Raw genomic sequence first — 16,548 nt, forward strand, 5'->3', positions numbered from 1 at the left:
ATCCCGGTCACAATACTGTAGATATCATATATCCTCTAAATTCATGACTTTCTCTTGTAGGGCTCATGACTTTGTCAAATCTTGACCATTTTACATGATCAGACCACCGGTAAAATCGCCGGATTGAGTGCTATGTTACCACAAGCAACCGGTCACATAACTTCCGGTTGAAAATCCTGGTCACAATGGTCTAGATATCATATATCCTCTGACTTTGTGACTTTTTCTTGTAGCACTCGTAACTTTGTCAAATCTTGACCATTTTACATGATCAGACCACCGGTGGAATCACCGGATTGAGTGCTATGTTACCACAAGCAACCGGTCACATAACTTCCGGTTGAAAAATCCCGGTCACAATGGTCTAGATATCATATATCCTCTGCCAGTGAATTTGTGACTTTTTCTTGTAGCACTCATAACTTTGTCAAATCTTGACCATTTTACATGATCAGACCACCGGTGGAATCACCGGATTGAGTGCTATGCTACCACAAGCAACTGGTCACATAACTTCCGGTTGAAAAATCCTGGTCACAATGGTCTAGATATCATATATCCTCTGCCAGTGAATTTGTGACTTTTTCTTGTAGCACTCATAACTTTGTCAAATCTTGACCATTTTACATGATCAGACCACCGGTGAAATCACCGGATTGAGTACTGTTACTAGAAACAACCGGTCACATAAATACCGGTCACAATGGTCTAGACATGATATATCCTCTGAAATTGTCACTTTCTCTTGTTGTAAGGCTCATAACTTTGTCAAATCTTAACCATTTTACATGGTCAGACCACCGGTGGAATCACCGGATTGAGTGCTACATTACCACAAGCAACCGGTCACGTAAATACCGGTCAAAAAATACCGGTTGCAATGGTCTAGATACAATACATCATAATATCCTCTAAATTTATGGCTTTCTCTTGTAGGGCTCATAACTTTGTCAAATCTTAACCATTTTACATGGTCAGACCACCAGTGGAATCACCAGATTGAGTGCTATGTTTTACTATAAACAACCGGTCACATAAATACCGGACACAATGGTCTAGACATGATATATCCTCTGAAATTGTCACTTTCTCTTGTTGTAAGACTCATAACTTTGTCAAATCTTAACCATTTTACATGGTCAGGCCACCGGTGGAATCACCGGACTGAGTGCTATGTCACCACAAGCAACTTGTCACATAACTACTGGTTGAAAAATCCCGGTCACAATGGTCTAGATATCATATATCCTCTGACTTTGTGACTTTCTCTTGTAAGGCTCCTAACTTTGTCAAATCTTAACTATGTTACATGGTCAGACCACCGGTGGAATCACCGGATTGAGTGCTATGTTACCACAAGCAACCGGTCATGTAAATACCGGTCAAAAAATACCGGTTGCAATGGTCTAGATACAATATATCATAATATCCTCTAAATTTATGGCTTTCCCTTGTGGGGCTCATAACTTTGTCAAATCTTAACCATTTTACATGATCAGACCACCGGTGGAATCGCCGGATTGAGTGCTATGTTACCACAAGCAACCGGTTACATAAATACCGGTCGTTGTTGCACCCCATAATACCGGCCCACCCGTCTCCATTGCACCCTATCATGCCGGCCCACCCGTCTTCATTGCACCCCATATCACCGGCCCACTCGTCTTCATTGCACCCTATATCACCGGCCCACCCATCTCCATTGCGCCCTATAATGCCGGCCCACCCGTCTTCATTGCACCCATATCACCGGCCCACTCGTCTTCATTGCACCCCATATCACCGGCCAGCTCGTCTTCATTGCACCCCATATCACCGGCCGACTCGTCTTCATTGCACCCAATAACACCGGCCAACTCGTCCTCATTGCACCTCCTTTACCGGCCCACCCGTCTCCATTGCACCTGCTATACCGGCCCACCCGTCTCCATTGCACCTGCTATACCGGCCCACTCGTCTTAATTGCACCATATTTACCGGCCCACCCATCTCCATTGCACCTGCTATACCGGCCCACCCGTCTCCATTGCACCTGCTATACCGGCCCACTCGTCTCAATTGCACCCTATTCTCCGGCCCCCTCGTCTTCATTGCACCTTATGTACCGGCCCACTCGTCTCCATTGCACCTCATTTACCGGCCCACTCGTCTCCATCACACCCCAGTTCCCCGGCCCACTCGTCTATATTGCACTCCATTCCTCCGGCCCACTCATCTATCACACACTGGATTCACTACTACTATTCATAATTTCCTATATAGTACATTGCTATACTACCATCTATACTATATACACCCGGCCCATCCGTTTGCCTTGGACACTCCACCCCCTCGGCCCACTCGTCTAACACGGTACAATTATTGCCATGGGCCGGCACCGGGTGGCCCGTCTCTATTGGTACATTGTCACGCCCGGCTGCCCGTCTGAGACGGGTATATGTTACTGCATTATGTGGTCACGATGACGACTTGACTATAGATATCAAAACGGTCGTGAACGCCTGGAACGATGGTGTTATTCGGGAGATTTGTGTCAAGGAACGATTGGAGAGCTGGGAGAAAATCTGTTGCACCATGTGCGTGGACCAGATTTTGAACGGATTGGTGTGGATGCGAAGGTATCTTGGCGAGGATGTGAGTCGCTGCAAATTTATTTGCGGGTGTCGCACGAGTAATAGCAGCCTCTGCTTCTTCTAACCTTGAGTCCGATTCTGAATCTGAATCCGAAACGGAGTGCGAGCACGAGTCCGTCCCACCTGCAGGCTCTTGCAATAGCCAATCAATGTATTTGCCGCGTGAGAAGACGGCTTCCTGGCGTTGAAGCCACAAAACCATCTGTTGCTCGTAATCTCATTTATTGCTAGCACGGTAAGCCTCTTTTGCAAAATCTATATGCAAACGCTCAGGGAGTTCTGTGTTAAACTTGTCAGCTGCACCAAACAATGAAATGGACTGGGCATAATGGGTGAGTTGGTGTAATTTGGGTATATTGAAATGATCACGTATCGCGAGTTCCTTGAGGACATCCTTATTTGCGTGAAATCCTGACAACGCAGCCTGTAGAGCCTCAAGCGAATCGGCCGTGTGAATTTGCAGCTGAGCGTAATACGAGAAATCGAGAATTGAATGCACCACCACCAATACCCGACTGCCAGCCATGGCTCAGCGCTCAGCAACAAGCATCATCAAGACTCGTCTCACACATACCTAGGCACTGCTCCAGCAAGTAAGCCTATAAAAACTCTTTGCATTTCTTTATGCTCACTTCCCGTCCATTGCTTCACAGTTGATATACCCTTTTTGAAGTGGCGAAGTCCGGGATAATCAGGGATAGCCTTGAATCGTGCGTCCATTTCTTCCTCCCCGATAATCTCAACACACCATTTAACTAGGTGATCCTTGAACACGCCTTTATGAATTTGGTGCAACAGATCCGGTGTGAATGCGAGGAAAATGTCAGAGTGAGGCATGTCAGCCCAGAACGGTTTGTAAATGGCACGTAGCCCATTCTCCTCGAATTCTGGTGGGTGCTGACCGTTCTTGCGCCTTTCCAATATAATTTTTGTGAACTCAGGATCACGCATCTCTGAGTCCAATACCTCTCCTTGCTCCTTCGCTCCCACGAGGCACTTCGGACATCGATTCTCCTTACAACAGGACACCAAACACTGCTCCGGGAAATCCGCGACATATGCGGCCAGAATCGGATAGACACGTCGAATCCACGAGTCTGTGCATACCATATCCACACCATCATTTCCAGTGGCGATGAGAGGATGAAGAAGCAGACTCATGCAATGATGGAAGAGTCTATGCCCAGCTAAGGAGCGCGCATCAGGAGTAAAGCAGTCGAGTTTACATGCGGGTAAGTACCCAATGAGCACAGTTGCTCGTGCAGACGCCTGACGCCTTTTTGCTTTGGCAATGTTGCCGATAGACATATACACCAGCCACGAAGTCTTGTCCCCTCGAAATTGGGACAATGAGGTTTTGTCAGATGCTAGAATGATGGGAGCTATTGTGGCACCATCAGGTAAAGCTTTCTGCGCCATGACAGCAAAAGGTCAGTCCGGTCAGTTCATTTTATTCCTCGATGGCACAAGCTTACCTGTTTCTCCACCCACCAATCTGCCGTCCACATTTCATCAATAACTCTATGCTCCCCCGCAGGATCTGAAAAAGCTCTGGCTGGGTTATAGGCCATATCCACCTGGAAAGAAGGGTTCCCAATCAACTCCTTCACACATTCAACTGGATCTCGACTCCATAGTTCGACTTGTTCTTCCAATAACTCTCCATTCTCGTCCTCACGATTACCGCGCACGGTAACCATATTACAACTCCACGCTGGACCATGCGGGAGTTCATCAATCCTTTGCAAGAACGAACGATTGTTGTGAAAGGGAAGTTTTGAGCGGTTTTGAGTCTAGTACACATATCAACATGGTGAGTTCAAATCTTTGATCAACGCTTGGAACATACTGTGGGTAGTTTCAGGAATTCATCGGTCTGAGTTTGGCCAAGATTTTTGACTAGCCATTGGGCTAGACTCCACTCTTCTCTGGCAAGTCGTCTTTTCAGTATATGCTTGGCCACACTGATTGAACACTCACGCATTCTCAAAAGGTGCCCACGGTTCTTCGCCCACTTCGTGTTGCTCTTTCCTATACCTTTCAAACACGGTCTCCCCTTGGTGCTGCGCCCAGCCCGCGCCTGGCTGCGTTTCGAAATACCGGCCATTATTGGTGAGTGATGTTGCGTCCACGTCATTGACTTCTTCGACAGTAACCCGACGATTTTTCCTAACTGTAGGGTTGTGGTCCACATCTGGTGACAAGCGCATGTGAACATCGCCTGGTGCTGTGTCTGGTGTGTCATGAACATCACCTGGTGCTGTGTCTGGTGCATCGAAGTCCTCCACATCTGCATCTTCAATCATTGATAACCACTCCCTTTGGCATGCAGGATGCCCCACGATATGCCTCTTGAGCCCCCCAGCCGTAGATGTTACCTTACCACAAAACGTACAGTGAGACATTATTGGTTCGTCGTTGCAAACTTCACCATGTAGATCCTAATACCCTGTTTACCAGCACGTAACGACCAACTACAAACACTGACTGCAATCATGGATATAACTGTGCGTCATCATTAATCCCCGTCCAACTTCCTTTTGACCTCTTCCTTTAGATTGTTCCCCTCATCTACTCTGCTAGGCCTTAACCCTTCATTGGTTAGTCTCAATTGCCCTTATTCGCCTCGCTGTCTCACAACTCCATTTGTTAGGTCCCAATTGCTCTTGTTCGCCTCGCTGGTCCCAATTGCTCTTGTTCACCTTGCCCCCTCGTTCACGCATCGCATGGCTTATCTTTTGCTCATCCTTACATTCACGCTTCACATGGCTTATCTGTTGCTCGTTCACGCTTCACATGGCTTTTCTTTTGCTCGTCCTTTCATTCACGCTTCGCATGGCTTATCTTTTGCTCGTTCATGATTCGCATGGCTTTTCTTTTGCTCGTCCTCCTTACATTCACGCTTCGCATGGCTTATCTTTTTCTTGTCCTTCGCTGTCATTTGCATATTCTGCTTGAGTTCATGCCTCACATGACTTATCTTTTGCTCTTTTTCTCATTTCAAATGCCTTGTGCCACCTTGTTCACGCTTCGCATGGCTTTTCTATTGCTCCACCTTTGCTGTCTTTAACTTATCCTTCTGGTGTTGACGTCCTTCGCTGTCTTTAACTTATTCTTCTTGTGCTAACACCTCGCATAGCTTTTCTGTTGGACTTTTTCTCATTTCAAATACCTGTTGGCCTAGGTTACTAACCCTGACTAACACCACTTTTCAACCCCGACTAACTGCTACAGACTAAACCAGGGTAGTGATACCATGAGCTGCAAGGAGGAGTTCCAATAGTTGAATTTTTGTGCCTCCTGGCACCGCTGCTTCTCAGCGCACCAGCGCCCAATTATCAACTCTCGGATAAGTGACTGGTAGGTCACTGGCCCTGTGATGCGTTCGGCGAGTTGTGCTTTGCACGCGTCATCACAACGCCTGATCTCCGCATCCCAGCGTTCTAAGACAAGGGTTCGCAGGTAAGTCTGAGAAGCCATGATGGGTCCTGGAGTCTGACGAAACTGGTTGCAATGGAAAATGAAGCTCTGGTGTACCAGGAGGACGTGGTACCTCCTTAGCCCGCGCTGGAGCCTTGACCACATGGAACGGCCGACTTGGAGGAGGTATGAGCCTACTCAATGGTCAGCTGCGGGTCATGACATTTCTCGGAGCAACCCACTTTTGGGTGACTTCAAGAACATTTTCTTTATCTTCGCTGAGTGCCGAGAAGACCGAACTGGGACCTTGGTCAATGCATGGTGAGTCTCTGACGAGCTGGCCACTTACTATTGGGGCATTTTAATGCATTTGGTAGTGTCTGGTGTGGGTGTTCGTTTTCGATCGTTTTCTCGCTGTTTTTATGCTGTTGCGTTGACTTTGCTTGGTCAGATGCAAACTCTAACTTCGAAATCAACAGAAGTCAATGTGCTCTGTTGATCACACACCGTGGCAAGGGTATTTAAAAGGTACTTTTTCCAGTTTTGATTTTGTTGCTTCCTACCCTCAATCATGGCAGGAAATATCGCCTCTCGAAGGGAACAGGCAATCTTGCAAGCCCAGCATGACCTATGTGCGGAGATGGTATCCACCGCTGGACGCACCGCAAGCAGTTCGTCACCTGTCGCCCAACCGAAAAAGAAACTTATCGAAGTAAGCAACTCTGTGTCTTTTCTTAACGCATGTTGGGCTTATCTCTACTCAACTGTTTTAAAATCTCGTCGAGGTCCAGACCGTAAGAAAGCCGAAGAAGCCAAGGCAAAGAGGCACAAAGTAAAGGCGCTGCGTACTAAATACCGGACGAATCCTCAAGACTTTGAAGTTGAGCCCGCTGATCTGCTGAGCGACATTGACCAGGACGAAGACACCATGGTCAGGTTCATATTCTTCCACGTACTCAAGTGCTCACAATTACACAATAGTTCTCGCATCGCAGGGTAGCTCCGACACCGTGGGCTCTCACATTTAGTGCCAGCAAAACACCTCCTGTCATCTTAGGACCAACAAAGTCGAGTAAGGCCATTACCAACTCGAACAAAGGTACTCAATCTTAGCTGGGGTGGAATTGTACTGACTATCTTTACGCAGCTTCTCTACGTGTTCACCCATCCAGCGACAACGACAACAACAGCGACAACAACAGCGACAAAGACAGCGACAAAGACAACGACAACGACAACGACAACGACAACGACAACGACAAAGACAACGACAACGACAAAGATAGCGATGGCAGCCAAACCCATAAGGAAAGTACCATGTCTATCTGGGAGGTCCCCAGATTCAAACAGGAGGACACCATTGAGGAAACCATACCCAAGATCATCAAAGGTTCGAACGGACAATTGAGGGCCGGGGATTATGACAAGATAACTAAGGATGTCCTCACCACGGCCACATCCATTTACCGGTGTCTAATCGTCACTCAAACGCCTTTTCCCGAGTCACTCATCATCGAGACTAAGCTAGCCAGGCGTGCGTGGCGTGAGGGTTCTGCTGTGGCTGGAGTTACAGTCCAACTAATGCCTTCATTAGTGAAAATGGTGAGCAATCAGCACATTGTGTGTCCCCGGTTGATGTTATGTTTGCTGTATAGATGACGAGACGTACCTCACATGTACGCGGGGAACTCAAGACGAAAATGCGGGGTCTCACAGCCACCTTTTACGGCTTCCGCGCAAGCCGGTCTATCGGGGCGATTCAAGCAAACCGTAACTTGGCCGAGCGACTCAAGGAAGGGGCGTCCTTTGTTTTTAAGGTATGTCTGCTTGATCTTTGTTAGTTGTTGTCTGACCAGGCGAGTTATAGGATTGGGAAATGAAATCTGGCGTATACAAATCTGATTTAATCCAGTCAGGGATAAATGACATGTGGTTTGCGAACTGTGTTGACGAAGGCATAGTCTATGCTGAATACTTCGAGCCTTTGCCTGTGAAGATGATGGCGCTTGTACTCACAGTGGTCAGTATCATCGAGCCATCTGATATTAGGCGTGGCAGCTGAATTATAACAGATAGAATGTTGTATTGACGAGTGGATCACAGGAGTGAGGGAAGACATTAAATTCGCATCCATCACTTATTCTCCCATCTACCTGGTGCACCTCGAGTCCTTGCGACTTTTTGATGAGCGGACGGCTGCCTACAAACTACTGGGTAGAATTACTGACAATCTTCTCGACGTCGCCCGGTGAGTGTCTAGGTACTTGTGTGGATCGTGATTCTAATTAATATTGATTGGTAGGTTCCATGCTGGTGTCAATCCAATCAGCACAGGAGAGAATGTTGATAGGTTCGCAGACGAGGTTTTCGATGATGCAATACGAGAGTATGAACTTGAGACTCGGGAAGCGTGAGGGGATGATAGTGAAGATGGACAAGTCGGTGACGGTCAATGTTAATGTTTTACGAGGCCGCTGGATTCTCGCGAGTGTATGCATGGTTGTGCACCTTGAATATAATTGATTTCATTTGTTTTTGGTTCGAGTGTGATTTATAGTAGTAGGACTGTGTAGCTAGCTGTAGCATGTATAGATCTATAGTAGTCGGACTGTGTAGCTAGCTGTAGCTTGTATATGCCTACTCCTGTTGTACTATATAGCACCTGTATTAGTCTGTAGTAGGGTATAGCGCCTGTAGCTGGTTGCTACAGTAGTGGCTGTAGCGCTATGTAGCTAGCCATGTGAATATGTAGCACTATGTAGCTAGCCGTGTGAATATGTAGCTGTGTGTAGTAAGGACTTGACACATTGAGCTACAGCTAATACACATACTATGTAGCTCCGTGTAGTCAAAGGGTTTTTTCCTGATGCATGCATCATGATGCATGTGCATGGCCCAGAAAACTCTGCCCAGAAGGTCGAGATGCACATCAACATACCTCGCCGTCTTTGTCATCACCTCAGCTCCATTCTTCTCCCAAAACGACATTCATGGAGCGTTCGGGTCTATGTATGATATGCCAGGATCAGGAGGCAAATATCGCGATCGTAGATTGCGGGCGAGTATCTCTGCACGTTTTACTTATCACGCGTATGACTTTTCACTAACTCGCACATACAGACATTTGGCCATGTGCCAGTACCTGCTCGGAACTAGTATTCGCATTGTCACAGAGGCTGTCGCGCATGCTCAAAGTTTGTGATGTGGATCACAGTGAGGTCATGTGGAGTGAGTCATATATCCGCTCGATAGACGACATCCCGACGGATGAGTTCTCATCCGAATCAGTCCGTCAGTCATGCCTAGCTCGATAAGCTGATCAATCCGTACGCCGCTTGAGATCGGTCCTTTCTAGGTCGGTTTTACCGCAGAGTCGAATAGCCGTTTATTTCATGGACTTGCTGTCAAATCGTGCAAGGTACGAGTGTGGGAGCAGTTAATGCTGAGCGTTGAACTCTCGATCGTGATGGCCAACACCTCGGAGGCCCATCCAGAGGCCTTATACTAGTGAGGACGCTGTCGCATTTAGCCAACACTGAATTTTCTATGTCAGATATAAATGTTTGTTGGGGTGCTGATCACCTCTTCATTGCAAGCCTAGAAAATCGCGAGATTCGCTTGATCTCGCAGACAGATAGATACCCCATCCGACGTATTTGAGAGACCCTTTGTTTTGGAGTGGCCCCTGCAGTTTGTCTTTAACGTCGACTTGTGCCGCCGCAAGCGTGGCCACAACAATCATACTGTTCTCCAACGTTAACACGTACGAGGTTCTTGTACTTGAGATTTGTAAGAACACCCTCGACCATGAACGACATGACGCTATTCGATTCGTTGTTGGTGAGATAGAAGGGAATGAAAGTGAGTGATCTTCAAACAATGATTACAACATTATTCTCATGTGCGTCCTGTGCAGGCTCGGCAATTCTGCTGCGCCGGCGAGCCCCACATGCACCCCTGGATATTAACCATGGTAAGTCATTCAATATTGAATCCAGGCGAGCTCCATCTTAACACCATCCGTAACACCGCAAACGGGACATAGAGACCTGACTGGCAAATGAGGTTCCCGACGCGGACTCAATGATCTGATTATCTTGCCGTCCTGTGATCATGTTGTACTTCTGGTTTGTAAGAACACCCTCGATCTCAATTCATTGTTGGTGAGATAGGAGGGAACGAGAGTGAGTTTGTCATCCAACCTGCAATTGTAACATTGTTCATATGTGTATCTTGTGCAGGCTCGACATTCTGCTGTCCCGAGTACCCCTGAATTATGTACATCATTCAATCCGGGTGAGCTTAGTGAAAGTCTAATTCGTCACCTCGAGGCTCGTGATCAGCCGTTGTGACCAAGTTGGTAAGTAAGAACATCACCACTGGACCCCAGGTATGGCGTTTCCGATATTAAGATGCGACTTTCTTGCTCTTTCCTTATCCAGCTCGCGTCCGTGCGCTATTCGCTACAGCTCTCGCTAGCACATTGATCACCCTTCTCAGTCCGTCCCACTCTGCGGGTCTGTGGTACGGCCTCCGCAAAACTGCACATTGTTCACTCAGTTTGCGGTCTGGATGTCCCCCTGAGCTCCTACGTGCGCGCGGACGTCGGTACATGTGAGCTTCCACATCATTATCACCGTCATGCTTCAGGGACCAGAACCTTTCAGTCGCGTCTGGTGCAGCATTGGCAGTAGAGTCAGAACGGACGCTCAGCATAATTCCCTCGATACTTTAAGGTGTTGGCTGAGGTTCGTCCGAGTCGGTAGCTGCATGCTTGCTGTTACAAAGCCTTTCTCATCCCAGAATCCTCCCCGTCTCCAGCGCCAAACATGTCCTCCAAGACCTCATCATGAACTTGATCGTCCATGTTCATCAAAGTCGATGCTGATAATCAGCCATATGAGTATTACGATCATCATCCGACTTTTATCACATTTGTAACATGGAGCGATACCGTCAACTCTTCACTCCGCTTTATTCAAGATCTCCTGCGGTTCCTGCTTCTGTTGTATGTACTCAAGCGCTTCGACCTCGACGATCAGAGGTCTATCTCAACTCGGAAGAGAAGGATATTGAGCGACACGATCAATTCTGTCTGCGTGGACATCACTCTCCACTCGGTCAGGGCGACCTATAGGCTATCACTAGCGCATCTTTTTTTTTCGCCCGGTATTTGACATCGAGAAAACGGCGCCCTCCAGGTGTGTTTAGGCTTTAAGAGGTGGAGAATGACTTGGATTGAATGAGTGGAAGGTCAACTCGTACTACGTAGCACAGGGACAGTCGTGTTGTACGTACTCGAGCAAAAGCACCTACACGACAAACAAAATATTTCGAATCTGATCAATTTACCAAAGACTCTACAGTAGAGAGAGATTGCGAGAAAAGTCAGCTAAAAGCACACGAAAATTCCTATACCGTTAACAAAGACAGGGATGAAAGGGAATCGAAGACTAACAACATGTAAATCTGTACCAGATGAAGCACTACACACCAATATGAATGAAAACAATCCTCTGCTCGAGCGGCACCAACTTCTTCACCCCATGCGTAGCATAATTGAGTGCTTTGGCTGCCTTCGTACAGTCCAAGACACCATCTTTCAAGTCTTTGAACATATTCTCGTAGAATGCTTCAACAACGTGCTTGACGACTTCATCATCGACCACCCACAGCGTGCCAATCACACTCTTGAACCCTGAAAACTGTAGGCCAGCTGCGAGGTGGATGACCTCATCGGGCGTCTCTTCATCGCCGACAGCGGTATGACACGCCGATAAGAATGCGAATTCAGCTTGCGGAGTGTCATTCTCCATGATGTCAAGGAGGGTGAGAGGTTTGTCTCTCATGGCAAACCGTGAATTGTAAGGTTGCTCACGGTCCTGCTTGCCGTGACAAGCCAGGTGCACCCAGGTGTTGCGTTGCAAAGCATCGAGTGCACCGGCCTGTGTAGCTTCTCCTCCCGAAAGACTGGTGAACTTGGCATTGGGGGGGAGGAGTGTATGGACGAGCTCAAGCTCGCTGTCGACAGCGGCGAGCGCCGTGCCTTGCCCTGCGCCCGGCTGACTTTGCCCAATCGCCACGAAGGATGGACTCGTCGCACGCGTCTTCATCGCCTGTCGAGATCTGATGAGAGCGGAAAGTGTGGGCGTGTAGGAGCAAATGAAGGTATCCTCGAGGGATAATTCCCGCCCACTTCCATCTGCTTTCGTTCGAGATGGATGAGCTGCATGGAGAGGAATGGATGTGAAGGCTGCAGTAGGACACAGCCATATTCGAGAGCGGTGCTTTACTTTGAGATCATGCCCAAGTAGTACGTCGACGATCGGTAGCATGATCTCATCCCATATCTTCTGCAAGAGTACTATCAGGTCTGTCCTCGACTCTGTTGGGCCCATCAGTGATGCATGTCGTATCGCCATCGCGAAGTCGTATTTGAGTTTCTCGACATCTGCGAGAGTGAGAGAGAGGAAAGGAACATGATGGGGCACCCCTGACGTCGGGACAATGATGGCATTGCACGAATATTCACTCGCAATGAGAATTATGACTGGGCCGTCGCACGCTGCCGCTTGCAAGTCTTCGTATGATAGCGGGAGGAGGAACCGCGAGAAACCTCGAATGTTGCGGATTTTGCCCATTGCAGCTTCCCACTGCTCTGTACACCTCCTGTACTTCATTGCTGCCTGATCAGCAGCAGCTCTGTCGGTGATTGCTGCAGAACCCTGAGCAGCATCGGAAACACGCTTGCTCAGCTCCGAAAACTCGTGAGCCAGTTTTGGGTTTGCTGATTCGAGTTCTTCGACTGGAGTCCTGAGCCGAGACGCCAGTGACCACTGCTGGCCACGGCCCTGCTCCACGAGTTCGACAGCCTTTTCCACGTTATGATGGCGTAAGGCACATGATGATGCATCTACAGGGAGTGTTCTAGCATAGTGGAAGGCGGCAGCAGCTTCATGCCGTGAAAGTGGCAGATGATCTTGTGGCCAGATGACTGTCAAGAAGCTCGAAGAATGTCGTGTAGGCCTCCAGTGCAGATCCATGGCCATGCTGCTCTGCTGCTACAGTCCAATTAAATGCTGTAACGATGCGTTGTGGTAAGCCTTGAGTGGGATGCCTTGACGCCAATCTGAAGTTTTCAACTGCGAGTGACAAATCAGCCAAATTGCATTGCACTCGGTAACGAGACAGATAGGCCTCCTGCAGCCACATGTAGCTGTAGTACCCGTCTGGGTGCAGTGATGGCAAAGCCGCCAATAATTCTTGGCAGAGCTCAATGGCCTCCTCAACATCTTCAATGTTCTGAGTTCTCGTGAAACGAGAGCAGAGTGCTGAGCTCAAATTGTAAAGAGTTCTATGGCGCCCTGGATCATCATGCCGCTTTAACCGAATTGATTCACGGTACAACTCGATGGCCTCGTTAAGATCCTCGTTGGCATGTGATTTGTCATATCTGGTGTCGAGCACGAGGGCAAGGTTGGAAAGTGTGGTGTCGCGATATTGATGCCCAGGTGGGCACAATGTCAGTGCCTCGCGATGGAGGCTGATAGCTCTGTTGATGTCTTCTACCTCGCCGCGTTGGTGGAAACGGTCGAGGAAGGCGCCTCCTAGGTTGTCCAATAGTGTATCACGAGATTTGTGCCCAACAGGGCTCAGGGACAGTGCTTCCTCATACAGAGAGATGGCCTCGTTGAGGTCATCAGATTTGCCCTGGTGACTGAAGCGGTAGTAGCGGAGTGAGAAAGCCAAGTTATTCAAGCAGACACCACGATCAGGATGTCCCTCGGGACACAGAGAAACAGCTTCACGACCAAGTTGTATGCTCTCGTCTATATCAACAATGCTCCCACGTTGCCCAAAATGTTTACCGAGTGCCCATGAAAGCTTATAGAGGGAGTTGAGACGGTGTTCATGGCCCTGAGGACAGACCTCGAGGACGATTCGTCGAAGGCGGATGTCTTCATCGGATGCGTCTATCGGAAGATTGTTGCATCCGCTAATTACATAATCCACGCCATTAGCCCCTTCCACGATGCTCCGAAGATAGGTGCCCTCTGGGCAGAGTGGCAGTAGCTCATGGTAGATCTGAGCAGATTCGCGGATGTCGGCAGCTGTCTTTTCCTCGTTGTGGCGCCAGGTCAGCGCTTCAGTGAGGTAATAGAGGGATAGCGGACGATCAGGGTGGCCCTGCGGACGCAATGCAAGAGCGTCGCGGAATAGACACGTAGTAGAGTCGATATCTTGAAGATCCCTGCAAATGTACCCTTTCAGGCGTGCGCACGCGAGGTTGGTCAGTGCAGCTGCGCGGTCGGGGTGGCCGACCGGACACCGCTCTAGAACCAACTCAAAATGTGCCACGGCATCGTTCAGGTCAGAGACCCTCTTGCTTGTCACATATTCACCAAATCTTGTGTGACCCACATCAGTGTCTCGAGCGATCTCGCAGTCGACGATGAGCTATAGTTTGCGATCTGTCAGTAGGAGTTGACAGTGCAAAGGCTGGCGTCACTCACGTTCAACAGTTCACCGTTGTTGTTTCCGCAATCATTCACAGCAGCAGCCTTCAACGTGACAGATGGGTGGACACCGCGAACAAGTGGGAAGGACATTTCTACGACACATGAGTAGATGTGCATGAATGAGAAGCAGGTTACTCACCGAAAGGCTCATCTCCGTGACCGAGCAGTTCATCCCAAGACATTTTAAGTTTTCCAATAAGTTCTCCATTGCCTAGCATCCGACTGAGCTCTAAGGATGCCCTTATCTCAACCGATACTTGAGGTGACGCATGTGATGGTCTACAAACCAAGGATCAGTTCTCAAAATCGGGCTTGAAAGGATTGGCTTACAGGTTCGCGGTATCGCCCCACGCTACATAACTGTTGGATGATGGAACTTGAATGGCTGATTTCCAGAGTCGAGTCGAGTCGAGTTTAATGAACACGTAGATGCCTGCAGGTATACGCTCGGAAAGAACATGAAGGTTTTTTCCGCTGATGACTGTAGATATAGCGTCAAGGTCAGAAAATGGATACCAAGTTGATATAAAGTGACCCACCTTCGAGTCTGATACATTGGTCGTCGAAACTACCGGCCATGATGGCGCAAACGACGAAGGACGCGGAGGATCAAGGATGAGCTGAGTGGTGGGCAGAATGAGCGATGGGACAAGATGGTGGGTAGGGATATGGGGACCGTTGATATTGGATGAGAGGGTGAGGAGGGTGCAGGGCATGCCGCACGTGTATTGATGAGTGTTCGGCATGATAGACGCTAGTGCTGATTCCATTAAGCGCCAATATCAAGAGATGAGACTTAGTAGGGCAACGGGAGAGCCTGTGGTAAAGAAGTGGCCGATGACATGGTCAGTAATCAGTGAAAGTGGCTAAACCAGGCTGCTGGTGATCAGTCGGCTGGAGCAGACATGTGCTGACCTGGCCTTACAACTTTCGTATCACTCATACGCGTCATTTAGTACGCTGCAATGGATGTATTTCGTAGTATGTACAATATTAGCAAAGTGGTGAAGTCTGCAGCCGCAAAAGAAGCAGATTCAAGTCAATACGAGTTGGACTGAGTTGATGAGATGGAAGAGGATGATCGAGAGAGTCATGTGGCTCACGTCCTGAGTCCTCCGAGTCATAGATACCTTCCCTGTCCTTCTTGGTGCCTTCTCCATATGTGAAAACTCCATGCCTTATATTATTCTGCTCAGCGCATCGACAAAGCAACTAGTTCATTGCCGATCCGCGTCGCTTGTCATTATTGAGAAGGTGGGTTACTCAATATATGATCTTGCTGTAAATTCACACTCGCGTCGGGAATGTTGCAGTAGGTCTTCAAGGCATGGCATGGACGTCCCACATCATCACATGTACGCATTTCAATGTCGTCGCAACCGGTGCTAGCAGCAATTTTCATCAGTGGAAAAGGTGGCGCATCCCACATAATTGTCGTTCTGGAGAGGTGGACCGACTGCCAGGACGGGATGTTGTATGATCTGCTCCCGATCGATCGAATATCCTAATCAAGCCAAAACTTCCAGCCCCGGAGATAAGCTTGTTTTTAACCGTGACGTCCATGCCGAGCTCAAGCTCAAGACTGGCCATGGAGAGCACCTCTCGATGAATCCCATGTCGCAATTCTTGAGAACTACAGCTGTTATAACCTTTCCCATTTCGACGTCCCATAACCTCACTTTCCCATCATCTCTTCCACCTGCAACACTTTCGCTGTTCGGAGACAATGCTATAGTGGTCACTCTTACTGCCCCGACTGCTGTGAGACCTCCGACATTTTTCCCGACACACACACCCAGGAAGTCTATGGTCGATGATGCAAAGATTTACCCCACGCACGCGCTGCCTTTCTCTCATATGCAGCATTTTGTGGTGCTCATCTTTTGAAGGAGGTCTAGGCCTCATCAATGGATTGTCGACGGATAACTTACCGATATGAAGGAGTCACTCGGGTATCAAGCTACACTTCCCAATGA

The 16,548-nt window shown here is 48.5% G+C and overlaps 5 protein-coding genes across 5 annotated transcripts; 3 read left to right on the forward strand and 2 right to left on the reverse strand.

The window, feature by feature from the left end:
- Positions 1-2,448: 2,448 nt before the first annotated feature.
- EDB91DRAFT_1256641 (uncharacterized protein) lies at positions 2,449-4,939 on the reverse strand (the record flags this gene model as incomplete). The annotated part of the gene is made up of 7 exons (XM_041324200.1): positions 2,449-2,849; positions 2,901-3,148; positions 3,208-3,214; positions 3,266-4,043; positions 4,109-4,426; positions 4,483-4,561; positions 4,614-4,939. The coding sequence occupies 7 exons, from the start codon at positions 4,937-4,939 to the stop codon at positions 2,449-2,451; spliced, it is 2,157 nt and encodes a 718-aa protein (XP_041169165.1).
- Positions 4,940-7,415: 2,476 nt separating this feature from the next.
- On the forward strand, positions 7,416-8,281 carry EDB91DRAFT_1018817 (uncharacterized protein; the record flags this gene model as incomplete). Its single annotated transcript, XM_041312528.1, has 4 exons — positions 7,416-7,655; positions 7,709-7,870; positions 7,921-8,077; positions 8,130-8,281. Coding segments are annotated over 4 exons (711 nt in total), but the record flags the coding sequence as incomplete, so codon positions are not given.
- Positions 8,282-9,035: 754 nt separating this feature from the next.
- Positions 9,036-9,520, forward strand: EDB91DRAFT_1176681 (uncharacterized protein). The gene is made up of 4 exons (XM_041320397.1): positions 9,036-9,111; positions 9,174-9,191; positions 9,229-9,281; positions 9,342-9,520. Exons 1-4 carry the CDS (start codon positions 9,044-9,046, stop codon positions 9,365-9,367), a joined length of 165 nt encoding a protein of 54 aa, XP_041169167.1. The 5' UTR covers positions 9,036-9,043; the 3' UTR covers positions 9,368-9,520.
- A 1,571-nt stretch (positions 9,521-11,091) lies between these two features.
- EDB91DRAFT_1088555 (CHAT domain-containing protein) lies at positions 11,092-15,151 on the reverse strand (the record flags this gene model as incomplete). Its single annotated transcript, XM_041316471.1, has 8 exons — positions 11,092-11,184; positions 11,352-11,365; positions 11,548-12,966; positions 13,049-14,510; positions 14,567-14,664; positions 14,712-14,851; positions 14,903-15,053; positions 15,112-15,151. 8 exons carry the CDS (start codon positions 15,149-15,151, stop codon positions 11,092-11,094), a joined length of 3,417 nt encoding a protein of 1,138 aa, XP_041169168.1.
- Positions 15,152-15,939: 788 nt separating this feature from the next.
- EDB91DRAFT_1256645 (uncharacterized protein) lies at positions 15,940-16,459 on the forward strand (the record flags this gene model as incomplete). Its single annotated transcript, XM_041324201.1, has 2 exons — positions 15,940-16,046; positions 16,099-16,459. The coding sequence occupies 2 exons, from the start codon at positions 15,940-15,942 to the stop codon at positions 16,457-16,459; spliced, it is 468 nt and encodes a 155-aa protein (XP_041169169.1).
- Positions 16,460-16,548: the final 89 nt, after the last annotated feature.

This window comes from Suillus paluster (genome assembly GCF_016628075.1).
Source record: "Suillus paluster strain FC165 chromosome Unknown EDB91scaffold_206, whole genome shotgun sequence".
NCBI lineage: Eukaryota > Fungi > Basidiomycota > Agaricomycetes > Boletales > Suillaceae > Suillus > Suillus paluster.

Excerpts from the sequence above, each read along its gene's own strand:
- EDB91DRAFT_1176681 (XM_041320397.1), top strand. The coding sequence starts at position 9,044 with ATGGAGCGTTCGGGTCTATGTATGATATGCCAGGATCAGGAGGCAAAT. Across the intron at positions 9,282-9,341 it reads TCACAGTGAGGTCATGTGGA|TCCGTCAGTCATGCCTAGCT; the intron begins GTGAGTCATATA and ends CATCCGAATCAG.